The following is a 14,414-nucleotide window of genomic DNA, read 5'->3' as shown; positions in this document are numbered from 1 at the left end:
CCTTCAATTAAGCCCATATTGTGATCTTCCAACAGTATCCAGTCTCTGATCCAACTTAGAGCGCCTGCATTATGATATAATTCCAAGTTGGGTAATCCCAACCCTCCTCTGCTCTTAGTATCCTGCAGTACTTTAAGCTTTACCCGGGGTTTCTTTTCTTGCCACAAAAAGTTCGTTATATCTTTTTCCCAAATCTTAAAAGAAGTCTTATTTGTTACAAATGGCAATATTTGGAACAGGAATAGCATTCTAGGGAGAACAATCATTTGAATTGTTGCAATCTTTCCTAACAAAGATAATCGTTGTTTACCCCATCTTTTTAAATCAATCTTTATATTCTCCCAAACCGGAACATAATTGTTTTTATACAAATCTTGGTTGTTCTCTGTCAAGGTTATACCTAAATATTTAACTTTATTAATCAGCTGAAATTGTGTAAGAGATCCAAATTCTTCTTTTTCACTTTTAGACAAATTTTTAGTTAGAATCCCAGTTTTCTTTTTATTCACCCTAAGCCCTGATAATATACTAAAATCCTCCAAAACTTCTTCTAGTATTTGAACTGATTTTTTAGGGTTCTCCAAGATAATCATCAAATCATCCGCAAAAGCACGGAGTTTAAATTTACGTTTAGATCATCTTTCCTTATTTTATTATTAAGAATTTCAATTACAAGTAAAAAAAGCAATGGTGACAGTGGACAACCTTGACGGGTCCCTTTCTCAATGTTAATTGAATCCGTCTTCTCCCCATTTACAATAACCCTTGTACTCTGTTTACTGTATATGTAAATATGATAATTTCTTGAGCAAACATATACATAATCCACTTTAGGTTTCTGGGGCTGAGAGTGTTTGACTTGCCCAAAGTCACGCAGTGAGTTTCTATGGCCAAGCAGGGATCTAAAACCTGCTCTTCATAGTCATAATCCAATACTATTTGAGACATAGGACTGTACCACATGAGAAATGAAAGCTGAAATCAACTGGAAGAGTAGCAACTTTCTCCATACTGTTCCATATAATGTAGTAGCACTTCTGTTCTCTTCCCAAGGAGAGATGGTCATCAAAGCATGCCTTTTGCTAAACAGGAAAAATCTGTTTGGCAAAAGGCACACTTCGATGACCATCTCCCCTTGGGCAGGAAGAGAATAGAAATGCTACAAGGGCTTGTGGAGTGGCATGGAGAAAGCCATTACTCTTCTGATTGATTTCATCTTTCTTTTTTCATGCAATAAAGTCCACAGTTTACAGTCGATCATGACTTGACAACTCTATCAAAGGGGAATACTTACTTTCCTGAAATCAGATAAAACAGTGAGTCAGTCAGGAGGACGCAGAAGGCAGAGAGGGAAATGCACCAAGCACATCACCATCATTATAACTATATCTCATTCTGTCTCCTTGCATGGAACAAACTGTTCCAAGAAACGGAATGGTATCTTCCTTAATGATAGGAAAAGGGTGTTCCTACTAGAGTTGTCTGAGTGGAAACTGGAGTGAGCACCTGTACCATTAATGGTTTCATAGAAGTGGGAATTTCAGCTGATGTTGCTTGTTAGCTGGTTGCATGATAAGCAACATCTGCTGAAATTTCCCATTCTACACAGCAATAGTTAGTTTTCAGTCTGACAACTCTGATTTCCACCCGCTTTTGGTTACAGTCCTACCCATACCTGGTTTCACCCCATTTGGTACTGGGATGTGACTCCCAAAAGAATATGGCCACAAAAACATGTTCTCTACCCATGCATTATAGGTATACATCAATTAACAATGTAGATGTAACCCTGAGCATTACTTCTTTAATACAAACTTTGGTACCAGAAACAGAAATAGCATGGAAAGAATAGGGATAGGTTCCTACACCTCCAAAAGGAAGAGCAGTTCAACAGATTTCAGCAAACTTATTATCCAAAACTAGTAACAATATGCACATCAGCAATAAAACAACCAGGTCAAATAAACACAAGTAGACAAAAATATTTTTGGACTTAGTGACCACTTGAAAGCTTCTTCCAAAATGCTTCCAGGAACAATTATTTTCTATCACTTTTCTTACGATTTTGTTTTGGTAGCCAACATTTATAAAATCTATGTTCTCTCTCTAGCTATCTCTCTGTTTTCTCTCTCTTTCTCCTCCCCCTCCCTCTCCCTTCTTTTCTCTTTTTTAATATGCTGGGTGGAGCTGATAAGGCAAGGTTATCTCTTCCTTTTGCATTTCATAAATGCCCAGTAAGGAATTCTGGAGGGGGCTGCTGTTAATCTTCCCTGTTGTAGGCAGACAGACAGAACTACAGTAAGGTTGGCTAGAGTGAAATCCCACTTCCCCCATCTTAAATCTTATTGTATTGTTCACTGCAGACATGCCGTTGCAACCTGATGCTAAAAATCTGTTTCACCAGCCCTCCATCATAGTCCCAATGCCAGAGCTGCTAAAAAATTCCAGCTAGTCAGAGGAGGAACAAAAAGGGGGCTGGGGATTTGTAAGAAGATTTTGTCAAAATAAGCATCTTTGTTGGAGGCTTTGTTAACTGAGGTATACCTGTAATTCAAGTAGTAGGTGCTTGTGTGCAGATACAGAAGCTATACATGAAGCGGTATCATTCTTGGTAAAGACTATGTTTAAGTCTAGTTGCTCTTTTTCTGCCTTTATCTCCAATGTTTGTTGTTCTATGGGTGGCTGAGAAAAAGATGTTTCCAACAGCAAGGCCATCCACTTATATTTTGAGACAGATGTTTCAAGTCTGTCCATACTCTTGGTACCACATCTTACACATGATGGTACACATGTGTTTTGCAACATCAAAGTGCTTAAAGACGCTCACCCACTCCTAAATTACTGAGCAGAGGGTTTTCACAGCCTTCAGTTTGATGATGAGTAGCAGCATTGGCGTCTATTCCATAAAATACCAAAGCTGCATGTGGGAGACATTCCAGCATGGATTGTGAAAGCTTTACAGGAACAGTTTCTGCTTCCCCCATAGTCTTTGTTTTTTTCCCTTTTATTCCTTTGCTGAAAGATCATTGCCATGAGTGCTCACCTAGAGTGGGGTCTCTAAAGGGCTCCATAGGATTTCAGGACAGGAAACTGGTTTGCCATTCCTAGCTGCAAACAAGGTGGTAAATAGTTTATCAGAACAGCTGCTATTTGGGGTACAACTCTCATAACTTCCCGTGTTGAACTCTTGCAAGTTCACTCTCGAGCAATAAAGGATCCACAATTAGATAAACAGTTGACATATGTTGACCTTATTTTGAAAAGTTATCTGAGAGGCACTGCATGAGTTTCAGAAATGGGTGTAGTTTAACCACAGATAGTTAATGAGGGAGATAGCTCAGCATAGATTTGGACACACTCCTATATGTCATAGAGATATGCTTCAGTTACTGGATATTTGCTTCCCTGAACATGTACAGTTATTGGTTTGACTTCAGTATCTGCAGAGGACAAGAGTGTGAAGACTGCTGGGCACATTGCCTTCTCTTTCTTCTCTTCATGAGAGGCCATCAGGGTGGTGATAGCAACGAATGCCCCATTGTACCACTCAACAGTTTTGTGAATTATGCTGCTATGGCTGCATCCTGTGGAATCCTCCTGGGGTTTGAAGTTTGGACTGAGTCACTGGAGGAGGAGCTCCCTGACTGAGGTTTCTGAGATTTCAGCAAGCAACAGAAGTTCTCAGTGCAATTCTGCACTAAATTTTCAGCCTTCACAGAATTATAGCATTTGTTAATGGAGAGCAAACCACAGAGAGGAAGTGCTGTTAAAAGGAAGCACATTCTATTGAACTGACACACTTTGACCTCACTATTTCATTCTTTAAGTAATCTGGAAGGCATCACTGGGACTGTAGTATCTGGTATGTTTCATTCTCATTGTGTTAGCAAATGACATGGTTCAGGCTAGATTTGGACCCTGTATATCATGGAGACATGCTACATGATGGAATGTTTCCTTTTCAGTGAAACTCTTGTGCTCCTGTTATTGGTTTGACTTCAGTATCTGGAGAGGACAACTCCTGCTAGGTGTGCCAGGACTTCTACACTTGAGAATCGTTTAGCACAACAATGGCACGGTACAGAGTGCCAAAAAGAGGTGCCGGGGAGGCACCTCTCCTTGCTCTGCAGCAGCGCCATAGCAACCAAATTGTGTGGCGTTGCTGTGCAGCAAGAAAGGAGTGCGCAGAAGCAGCTCCTTTTTTGTGGTGCACTTGCGCCATGGCAAAGCGGCAGCAACGTTGAAATTACATGCCAGCGGTGCAGCCCCATTTGGACGCTGCGCTGCTGGCACGTCATCGCTGTGTGCACCACGCAGCTGCGGCACGCCCGTGACATGCTAGGTTTGCGGGGTGTGTGCACGCCCCACCCCTGAGCAACCCTAGCATGTCAAGGGCACGCCACAAAGGGCCTGTCTGTACTGGGCCAATAGTTACTAAATACCCTCTCTTACCACCCAGCCGTGCTATCTTCACTCAAGGAAAAATACAAGGCAAGGTGGCCCTGCCAGTTGGCCCTGTGTTACAGGTTTTGTTGGGCTTAAAAGTCCAATCAGCCCTAACCACCATAGTTGATGGTAAGGGAGTAATGGGAACTACAGTTCAACAACATTTGGTGGGCCACAAATTACCTATTTCTGTACTAGAAGAAGGAAATCCAACAAGATGAGGGTGTTTCTAATTTGTGCAGACTGTTATGAAAACTTTCAGTACTAAGTAGGTGTTAATCTTTGTAGATCTTGTGGTTAACAAGTGGAATAAAGTGGTAGGCTATTGCAACTATAAATACCAGTGAGAAGTATCATAAATGGTAACTTCTTGTGCTTGTTTGCATTGGCAGGTGTGTGGTAGGTAGCATGTCTGAAATGTGAACCCTCTTTACTCACTTCTTGTGTCATCTTTGAATAGGTTGTACAAAAGTTACAAAACTGTTCTCAGTGCATGATGTAAACTGAACAGGAGTATTCTACATTAAACAATTGCCTGACATATTTTATGCCAGGAAAAGTTGCCTTGAGTCACCTGGTTTGTTTATTAAATTTATGCCTCATTTCTGAAGGCCAAGACATCTTGAAGCAATTTACAGAAAAGGGATGAAAAGTCCATAACCAGTTGTAACTAAATTATGCAGTCAGCAAATTCATTATTTCCATTTACAAAATCAATATGCAGATTTGCACAATTTTTGTATAATTCTGAACTGTTCCACTACTTTCTTAATTAATCTGTTCTGAACTGTAGGAGGGGCAAAAACACATGCTCCCTTTCATAGCTGTCACTGAATGACTTCCCTGATTTTCTGAGATTCCAATATGCAACAGTCCACACTCACTCAAGCTTGCCTGTGCAGCTATAAGTGCTAGAAACTTTTTTAAAATCTGAGTTTCTGAGCTGAATCCTGCACTGTTCTGGGTTGGTGGAGGGGGTAGTGCTATTCATGTAGAGTCATGATGTATGCTAACTGCCAGTAAACCACAATAGGAAGTTCTGCTTGTGAGAGCAAATTAGTAGCACTCAGCTCTGAATGGGGCTGGTGGGGCTATTGTGCTCTCTTTCCTCTGATCAATATTTGAAAACATGGTAGTAATAAAAGCTATAACATAAATTAGCAGGAGGTTGCCCCAACTCACAACAACAGAATATATCTTCCCTTCTATGGGGCTCATGGTGTTTTCTGCAGACATAGACAGGCTGCAGTATTTAGAACTATCTCTGTTGCTAGCTTTGTTAACTACAAACCCTGAATCGATGTGTCTGTATCACAGACGGGGGGGGGGGGGGGATTGCAAAATGTTGGAGGGTTATTAAAACATTGCAAAGCAGCTGCAAAACTTTGGTGCAGGTTTGGAGGGGTTTCTAAATTTAGGGGTTCATCGTTAATTCCATTGCTAATATGAAATAAGTATGCGGGACCAGTGTGATAGTATGGTGAATGTCTTGGATGGCACAATGGGAGATCCAGTTTCTAGTTCATACAGAAACTCACTGCTCTCCCTTGCACTAGTCTGTGTCTCTCTCCCCCTCTGACTGGCTTGTCTCACAAGTCAGCTATGCACTGTATGGGTAAGAGTGAGGAGGAAGAGACTTCTCTGTACCCCCTTGAGCTTAATGGAGGAACAATAAGATGAATGATATATTTGTGGCCATGCTTCGGGACATAGAGACCTGTCACAGGGATGGGTGTGTAATCCTCTGCAGACCCAAAGCTGTACTGCAGAGGTGCTCCTTAAGGAACAACATTTGAACTGAAGCAAGTGCTGCCACTCTGGTCCTTTTCTGTATAACTTGAGAAGACATTGACAAAGAGGTTCTCAAGCTTAAACGTTTCTTGTGTTTCTTCTCCTTCAGAAAGAATTACGGCCTCGTCTCTGCCAAATGAAGAAGGGTCCCAATGGATATGGGTTCAACCTCCACAGTGATAAAACCAAGCCAGGCCAATACGTCCGGGTCGTGGATCCTGACTCACCTGCTGAAGCTTCAGGGCTTCAACCTCAAGACCGTATTATTGAGGTAAGAGTTGTGTGGAAGTGGGAAGGCCGTGTCAAGGGGCTAACAGTATGGATGCACATCAGTCTGAAACAAGAGCACTCAAAAGTGAGAAAGAAATAGGACAGCCACCAAAAAATGGTATAGAGCTAGCGTGGTTAATGGTTTGGATGTTGGACTAGGGCATTGAAAGACCAGGGTTTGAATCCCTGCTCAGCCATTGAAACCCACTGGTTGACCTTGGGGAAGTCACACAGATCACAATGGGGAGGGTAAAAATGTGATGAAGATATATCCAGTTTGTTCCTCACAAATTGTTTGCCTCAAACTGGAAAGTCACACTGTTTTTATAGCAGTCCTCATTATATGAATTCATGGAGCCCTGAGATGTCATGTTAGTCCAAAAAGACACAATGACCTGTTTATTACTATTGCCCACTATATAGGGGGTCAAAATTCCATATAGTAACATGTCCCACTTGAGCCAGCATGGTATAGTGGTTTGAGTATTGGACTGTGACTCTGGAAACCAGGATACCAATTGCTGCTCAGCCATGGAAACCCACTGGGTGACCTTGAAGAAGTCACACTCTCTCAAGGTCAGAGAAAGGCAATGGGCAAATCCCCTCTGAACAAATCTTGCCAAGAAAACCCTATGACAGGGTTGCCTTATGGTCACCATAAGGCAAAAATGACTTGAAAGCACACAACAACAACAAAGCAAAAAGGTTGTCAAGAATGATATGTTTAGGAGTGGATTACAACTTTTCAGGAATATGCAAGTCTGTAAGACTGGGTGATCTTGAGCCGGTTGTTCTCTTTCTGCTTCAATGTACCTCAAAAAATTGATGTGAGAATAAAGTGGTAGAAAGAACAGACACTTTGAGAAAAGACAAGAAGAATGTTAAGATATTCATTTAATTAAGGAAGTATTTTTTTAAAAAAAATATGCTTATTTTCATTGTTTGCTGAACATTAGTTTAGGGGATAAAACTCCTGTAGTTTCAAATCATTTCCAGGGTCTTGGCCCACCAGGCTAATAACGTTAAACACATTATTAACTGTAATGCTGCCCATTTTGATAGTGATATATTATGCCCAAATATAGCAGAATAAATCCATTTAAAGGACCAGAAGAGAATGTCCCAAGTCATAGATTAAATAGGGCTTTTTCACTGGTGGCTCCCATCCATAGAAGGTCTGCTTTTTTCCGGTTCAGTGGTTCCACTCAGTTTCAGTGAAGATCTTTTAAAAATTCTCCCAGGGATTTAAAGAACTATTTTAATGCTTTTAGATCTTTGTACTCTTTTGTACTTCCTGCTGGTTTTATTTTCAGTTCATACGCTCTTTTTAAAATTATTTGCTGCAGGTTTTATCGTTGTTTTTTTTTAAATTACATGGTGTTGATAGTAATTGTTTGAACATAATTTTATTGCCTTGTGCATTGCTCAGAGAATCTAGGCTAATGAGTAGTATATAAGTGTGATAAATAGCAGGGCTGAGAAGGTGTAAGTGAAATATGATTTTGTCAGACTGTGAGAATCCAGTGCAGACAGAACTGTGTTATTGACTCACTTCATTAAAAGGCTTGTGAACTGCTGAACTAGGGGGAAGACAAATGTATTAGTTGCCCTGGCACCAATTACAGCCAGATCTTTTATGCCGGAGCCGTTCAGGGATTAGCAGAGAAACCAGCAAAACCTCATTAAAATCAGATTTTCCTGAAGTGATTAGCACAGGATTGTACAAGCAAAGCTGCCAGGTGTGTGTGGCCGGAGATGTACACAGGCTGGATTTACAGGCCTGCACCAGGCACGTGATGCTTGTGTACAAACTGACAGTGTGACTACCTGACAAATTTAGACCCATGTGCACACCAGAGGCCAGTAGACACATTTTATAATGTTGTGTTGTTCATCTTCGCCATAACTCTGTCCTTGGGTTAAACTAGCAAGTAATAGCTTTGCTTGCCACAAGAGAAGTTGGCAGCCAGTATTTTGCCAGGTAAATTACTGTGCATTCAACTCAGTGGCTGTTGCTTGGGGAGGAAGGGTTCTTCCTTCCTGCCATCTTGACCATCTCTGCCCTGGTTTAAACTTTAATGGAGAGAAGCCTTAATTAGTGCAGGGTCAGGTTGGTAGGTCTCCCCTCCATTGCTCACCTCAGAGAACATAGGGGCATCTTACTGTACTGTGGTACCTGACTGCATGGATATCTTGGCAGTTTCATCCTTTTGGAGAACATCTTATTGCATTACTTTGGAAAAGACTTCCTTGAAGATTAGGTGGAAATACAGGGCTAGCATGTCTACTGCCAATAGAGGAACCAGGACTAATCCCCTTTATCTTAAATATCTTTCTTTCCCTTACTCCTTTGGAATATATGTAATTTTGACAGAAGGTTTTACTATCACACATGAGAAACTGGATACGATTTTCCATGTGTATAGAAATGCATGTAAGTGACCATGTGATTGTAGAATTCAAATATGTTAGTCCGAGTCTATTTGTTGCATATGAGGAAGTATAGAATCATAGAATCGTAGAGTTGGAAGAGACCACAAGGGCTATCCAGTCCAACCCCCTGCCATGCAGGAAATCTCAATCAAAGCATCCCCGACAGATGGCCATCCAGCCTCTGCTTAAAGACCTCCAAGGAAGGAGATTCCACTACACTCCGAGGGAATGTGTTCCACTGTCGAACAGCCCTTACTGTCAGGAAGTTCCTTCTAATGTTGAGGAGGAATTTCTTTTTCTGTAGCTTGCATCCATTGTTCCAGGTCCTGTTCTCTGGAGCAGCAGAAAACAAGCTTGCTCCCTCCTCAATATGACACCTCATCAAATGTTTAAACAGCGCTATCATATCACCTCTTAATCGTCTCTTCTCCAGGCTAAACATCCCCATCTCCCTAAATCGTTCCTCATAGGACATGGTTTCCAGACCCTTCACCATTTTAGCCATCCTCCTTTGGACATGCTCCAGTTTCTCAATGTCCTTTTTGAATTGTGGCACCCAGAACTGGACACAATATTCCAGGTAGCGCTTGACCAGATCTACAAAAGCTAATGCTACAACTTCTTTTGTTCACTTAGTCTGAAAGGTGCTACAAGATTGTACCTCATTGTAGTAACTCCCATGCCTACAAAAGCATCTGAAACTGGCTTACTGTAAGACCAATAAATGATCTAACCCAGGATTGTCTCCTAGGACAGCAGCTTTCCAAAATCTTTTAAGTGTTCTCTTCCTGAGCTTCTGGCCAAATATGTTCAATGGGAGTTGCCTGGGATGATAAGTTCCCTTCCACCATCTTTTTTTCTGTTCAAAGTTGGCTCCCAGGATTGAATTGAGCCTTGATTTGAAAGCATCTTTTAAGGACTTGAGACTTAACTTTAGACTTGAAAGTAGAGACCCGAGACATTACCTAAAACTTGCAATAAAAGATTTGATTACATCCCTGGCATCAGGATATGTGCCCTGGCAGGTTTGCCTTGTCCCTATAGTTGCATTCCAGCAACATTCCCTCCTAACCTCTCTGCTGCATCATGCCAAGTGCTGAGTCCCAAAGTTTAGCACCAGTTTGTGGGTCAATGCTCCTGGTTAAAATGTTTTCGAAACTGCAGCTCTGAGAAGCACAGAAACCTCAGACCTGGTGATTAGGAATGATAAAATAATCTCCAGCAGACTTCTGTGGCCACATTTCCTTCTTCCTTGTAACTCTGGATGTTGTAAGACTGGGATAATTGTTGAGCATCAATGCAAACCAGTATGGAGCTTTTGTTTTGCCAAGAATTTCTATTTCTGGTCATGATGACTACTTGAGGTTCTTAGCAAATTTCACAACACTGCAGTGGCATCACCTTAGTCATTTCTATAGTGGTGGGTCTTACAGTTTCTGAGACACCCTGAATTCCTTGGAGGTGTGCTGGGGACTTGTCAGTGGATGGACTAGTAATGGCAGATGGGTTTCCCTTAAAGGCAGTTTCTCACCACCTGTGACCTTCATCTTTGAGATGTGTGTTCCATAGAAAATATCCCAGTGGCCTCTGTAGATTACTTAGGAGTTTATCAAACGAGAGGAATTTCTCTTAAATTTGAATGAAAATAAAGTGGGGCCAGAATGCATTCACTTAAAAGTCGCAAGTTTCGTGCAATTATGTGAATATGCATTGCATTCGAACTGGCTCCCCATTGCCCGAAAATAGCATGCCATTGCCCGAATTTGCATGTGATAGTCTGTCATGCAATAACGTGAAACCACATGATTGCGTTCAGACTGACTTCCCATTGCCCGAATTGTGTGTAGTGGGTTATCACACAATAACATTAAACCCCATGATTGCATTCAGATTGCCATTGGATTATACTTCCAATTCCCTTCGTCTGATAAACAACTTTGTGTGGACTCAAAGGAAGTGCTTTGTGATTCTTCAGCAAAGTGATTTTTTTTGTGGAATGTTCAACAAAAATTTCTGACTTTCAGCTATCTAACATTATTAAGAATAAAATACTCCCTCCCATCCACTCCTTAAACTATACTATTGAAACAAGGAAACATTAAGGCAACCAGGAATGGATTTTTGTGTGGAAGGATTGTGAGCAGTGTTCTTTGAGAAAGGAAACAAAGCCTGGTGAGGATACTGCAGGGCTGATCCTTCCTGGCTGAATTTGACCCAGGGACCAGAAGCTCTCCATCCACAAACACACATACCCCATTTGAGAAAAGTGCATCATCTAGCAAAAGCTGCACCACTACTGAACATTATGTGAATCATCTCAGAAAATCTGTCTAAGGCGACAGCCTTGCTTAACAGAGTGGGCCCTTGGTATCCAGTGGGATTTGCTTCCAGGGCCCCCTGTTGATACTAAAATCTGTGGATGCTCAGATCTCATTAATGCAGTGGCTCAATAAAATGGTGTCCATTATATAAGATGCCAAAATCAAGGTTTGTTTTTTGGAATTTATATATTCTTAAAATATTTTCAAGCTGTGGATGGTCAAATCTACAGATAAAGAATCTATTTTATCTTGTCTTCCTGGCAGGTGAATGGGGTGTGCATGGAAGGCAAGCAGCATGCAGACGTTGTTTCAGCCATAAGATCTGGTGGAGACGACACCAAGCTGTTGGTGGTGGATAGTTTGACAGATGAATTTTTCAAGAAGTGCAAAGTAATCCCTTCTGAAGCGCATCTGAAAGGTGAGGCATCATCTATTTGTGACAGATATTGTCCTGGTATCCAGGGAGAAATTCTTTTTATTATTATTAATGAGTCTTGACTCAGTTTTTGCAAGAAATGCTCTCACTTTCCACCTTCCCCTCTTCATGAACCAAGCACCACTAAAAGTGCAAAAAGGAAGCAGGCAGTGGCAACTACTCTGCAAGCTGCAGATGAGTGCTTCTTCCTGATAGAGATGGCATTGGGCTTACCAGTTCCAGGATCCCCAGTTGGAAAGTGACTATCCACACAATTTCCATCAAGGGCCAACTTGCTTATAGGTGCCTCTAAATTCTTTAAGGCACAGGCAAATTGAGTTCCACTAGTCCCCCTTGTGCATTCTGTGTTAATTTTGTCAAATAATGCTCAGTTTTTAATTTGGTGTGTGCATACAGTCATTAATAAAAAAGGGAATATTAGCAGTACACAAGTTTGGTACAGTTGTTTCTTTAGTTATTAATTATATCCCATCTTTCTTTCCATAAGTTCAAGGTGACAAGTGTATGCCCACTCTTTGAAAACAATGGCATAAGAAATTGGGAGCCAGGCTTAAGAATATGCCCCGCCCCCCAAATTCCCTTACTGGCATTAAGCATGATTCAAAATTACACATGGCCAGCCAGCCAATGAATGAAATTTTCTTTTCAATCAGAATGTGCCAACATGGGTTAAAATATGATTACGAAATGTGCATAAGCATAAACCATGACTTTGAAAGAAGGTAAAGATGAGAGAATGCAAGTGCTCAAAGGAGACACCCTGTGTAGTTGGCTAGAAGTAGGAATTCTCTAAGACAGAAGAATCTACATAACCATTGTCTGTTCAACTTCAAAATTAGGTATTGGAAAGAAATTGTGGTGAGGGAGATTGCCTGTGATCAAGCAGTTTGGAAAGGATACCATGATACAGGGATTTAACATTTCCTAAATGCTAGTGCCAAATGCATCTTGAGTTGGGTGGCATCTTTTGAAGAAAATAAAATAATTAATGCCCCGCCCTCACATTTAAATTTAAATAAATTTTCTAGGACAGATTACAGGTGTTCCTATAAACAATTAAGTATGACCTAGTTTAAAATGCAGTGACAGCCATGCTGAAATAGGATCAATGTAGTTCTGTAACACAATACAGTGAGCCCTTGCGAATCCATTTAAATTCACATGCTTCTTTCTGTGGTCTGTTTTGCAAGACCTGGCCTTTCATATATTTTGGACTACAGCTCTCATAACATGGCCAACATCCAACATGGCCAATGGCAAGGGTTTTTGAGAGTGGTAGTCCAAAAGAGCTTTACAGGAGTGTTCTTTCATTTGTTGTACAGTGTGTTCAGCTGTGTGAAGGAGCTGAAGTCTCCAAGAACTGGAGAGGCCCAATCCTGAATCACCTTTCCCTTCCATTTCTTCCCAAGTATATATCTTATGCAATATGTTCTCCAAACTTCAAGCCTGCTTTGGGATCCCCTGTGGTGATGGGTGGATGGGGAAGCATAAGGAAAGCACTGCTTCAGTGATTAGTGTGCTGGGACTCACAGGACAAGAAAGCCAGAGGAAGTGCTCTGGAATCTCTTAATTAATCCTGTTAACCTCCTACATTTCCCACCAAAATAGCTTATTGTTAGTGCTACAGTTAGTCCTTCAGTGGGTATTCTTTTTCAACAATTGGCTGGCCAGAACAATAAAAGATGCTACAGTCCTGAAAAAGGCCTTCTCAAATTTGCAAAAAGGTAGAGAAGTTTAAAAGAGTGAGAGCTCTCTCTGCTGTATGAATGGGTTCCCTTGGCTTTGAACAAATTTCTTCAATCTTCAGTTCGGAGAACTACCAATGAAAAGTGTCCCACAGACGCCCTGTTCTTGTCATGCATAAATAATACAGAGCAGTGTGTACAGAATTTTTAAAATGTGTACAGTTTCTGGGTTCATCAACTAAGAAAATCCTCAGAATTATTCTTTTAAAATTAAGGATTTCTGAAAGTGAAGTGTATTAGGTGAGTACACTGATACCCAATCTACTGCAGAATTTTTTTGATATCCCTGGGAGTAACATGTCTCTTTCTGAATCACTGCTTGCTGTGAGAATCTTGCACAATTTTCTCCCAGTATTCAAATGTCCCAAAGTGTTGTGGAGGAATTATTCTGTGTCGGAAAACGTGGGGTTTTGTGCAAAAACCTGGTTTCTGCACAGAAAACAGGATTTTGTACAAAACCCATATGTTTTTTTCTATATAAAAGAATTCCTCCACATTGTTTCAAGGTGTTCAAATATGGGGAGAGGAACACAAAACTATTTTAATTACTCATCCCCACATGCAAAGGAGAAATGGCTGAGGATATATAACACTAGTAGTCCATGAAAGCTCATGCTATTGTAAATTTGTTAGCCTTTAAAGTGACACAGGACTGTATTGCTGTTGTCGATGGTCAAGAGCAGTCCTGTTCAGGTATAACACTCAGAAAGGGAGCCAGGATAGGTTAGTAGGAATTTGAATAAACAGAGAAACTTCCAGGCTAGTCCAAAGTTCTGCCTCATATAAAGCATGAGGGGGATGTACTTTCTCTCTCCTTTGGATCAACAAAGAATACATTGTCAGGTGAGTGCCTTTGTGTCTTTGGCAGCTATACCTCAGAATTAGCTAAATAATGGATGCCAAACCACACTTAAACAGAGGGCTGGCTGCTTCCTTTGAACATCAGTAATGCAATACACAAGGTGGATTGTG

At 41.0% G+C, this 14,414-nt stretch overlaps 1 protein-coding gene across 1 annotated transcript in view; it reads left to right on the top strand.

The window, feature by feature from the left end:
- The window catches only part of NHERF1 (NHERF family PDZ scaffold protein 1), a 73,901-nt gene that overhangs the window by 46,814 nt on the left and 12,673 nt on the right, over nucleotides 1–14,414 (top strand). Inside the window, exons 2-3 of the mRNA XM_089536839.1 lie at nucleotides 6,347–6,508; nucleotides 11,526–11,679. Coding sequence (XP_089392965.1) covers nucleotides 6,347–6,508; nucleotides 11,526–11,679 — 316 coding nt within the window. The remainder of the gene's footprint in view (nucleotides 1–6,346; nucleotides 6,509–11,525; nucleotides 11,680–14,414) is intronic.

This window comes from Sceloporus occidentalis, unplaced genomic scaffold (assembly GCF_023333645.1).
Source record: "Sceloporus occidentalis isolate IW3139 unplaced genomic scaffold, rSceOcc1.0.p SCAF_1, whole genome shotgun sequence".
Lineage (NCBI taxonomy): Eukaryota > Metazoa > Chordata > Lepidosauria > Squamata > Phrynosomatidae > Sceloporus > Sceloporus occidentalis.
The sequence above is the reverse complement of the archived record's forward strand: the minus strand, read 5'-3'. Positions and strand labels throughout refer to the sequence as shown.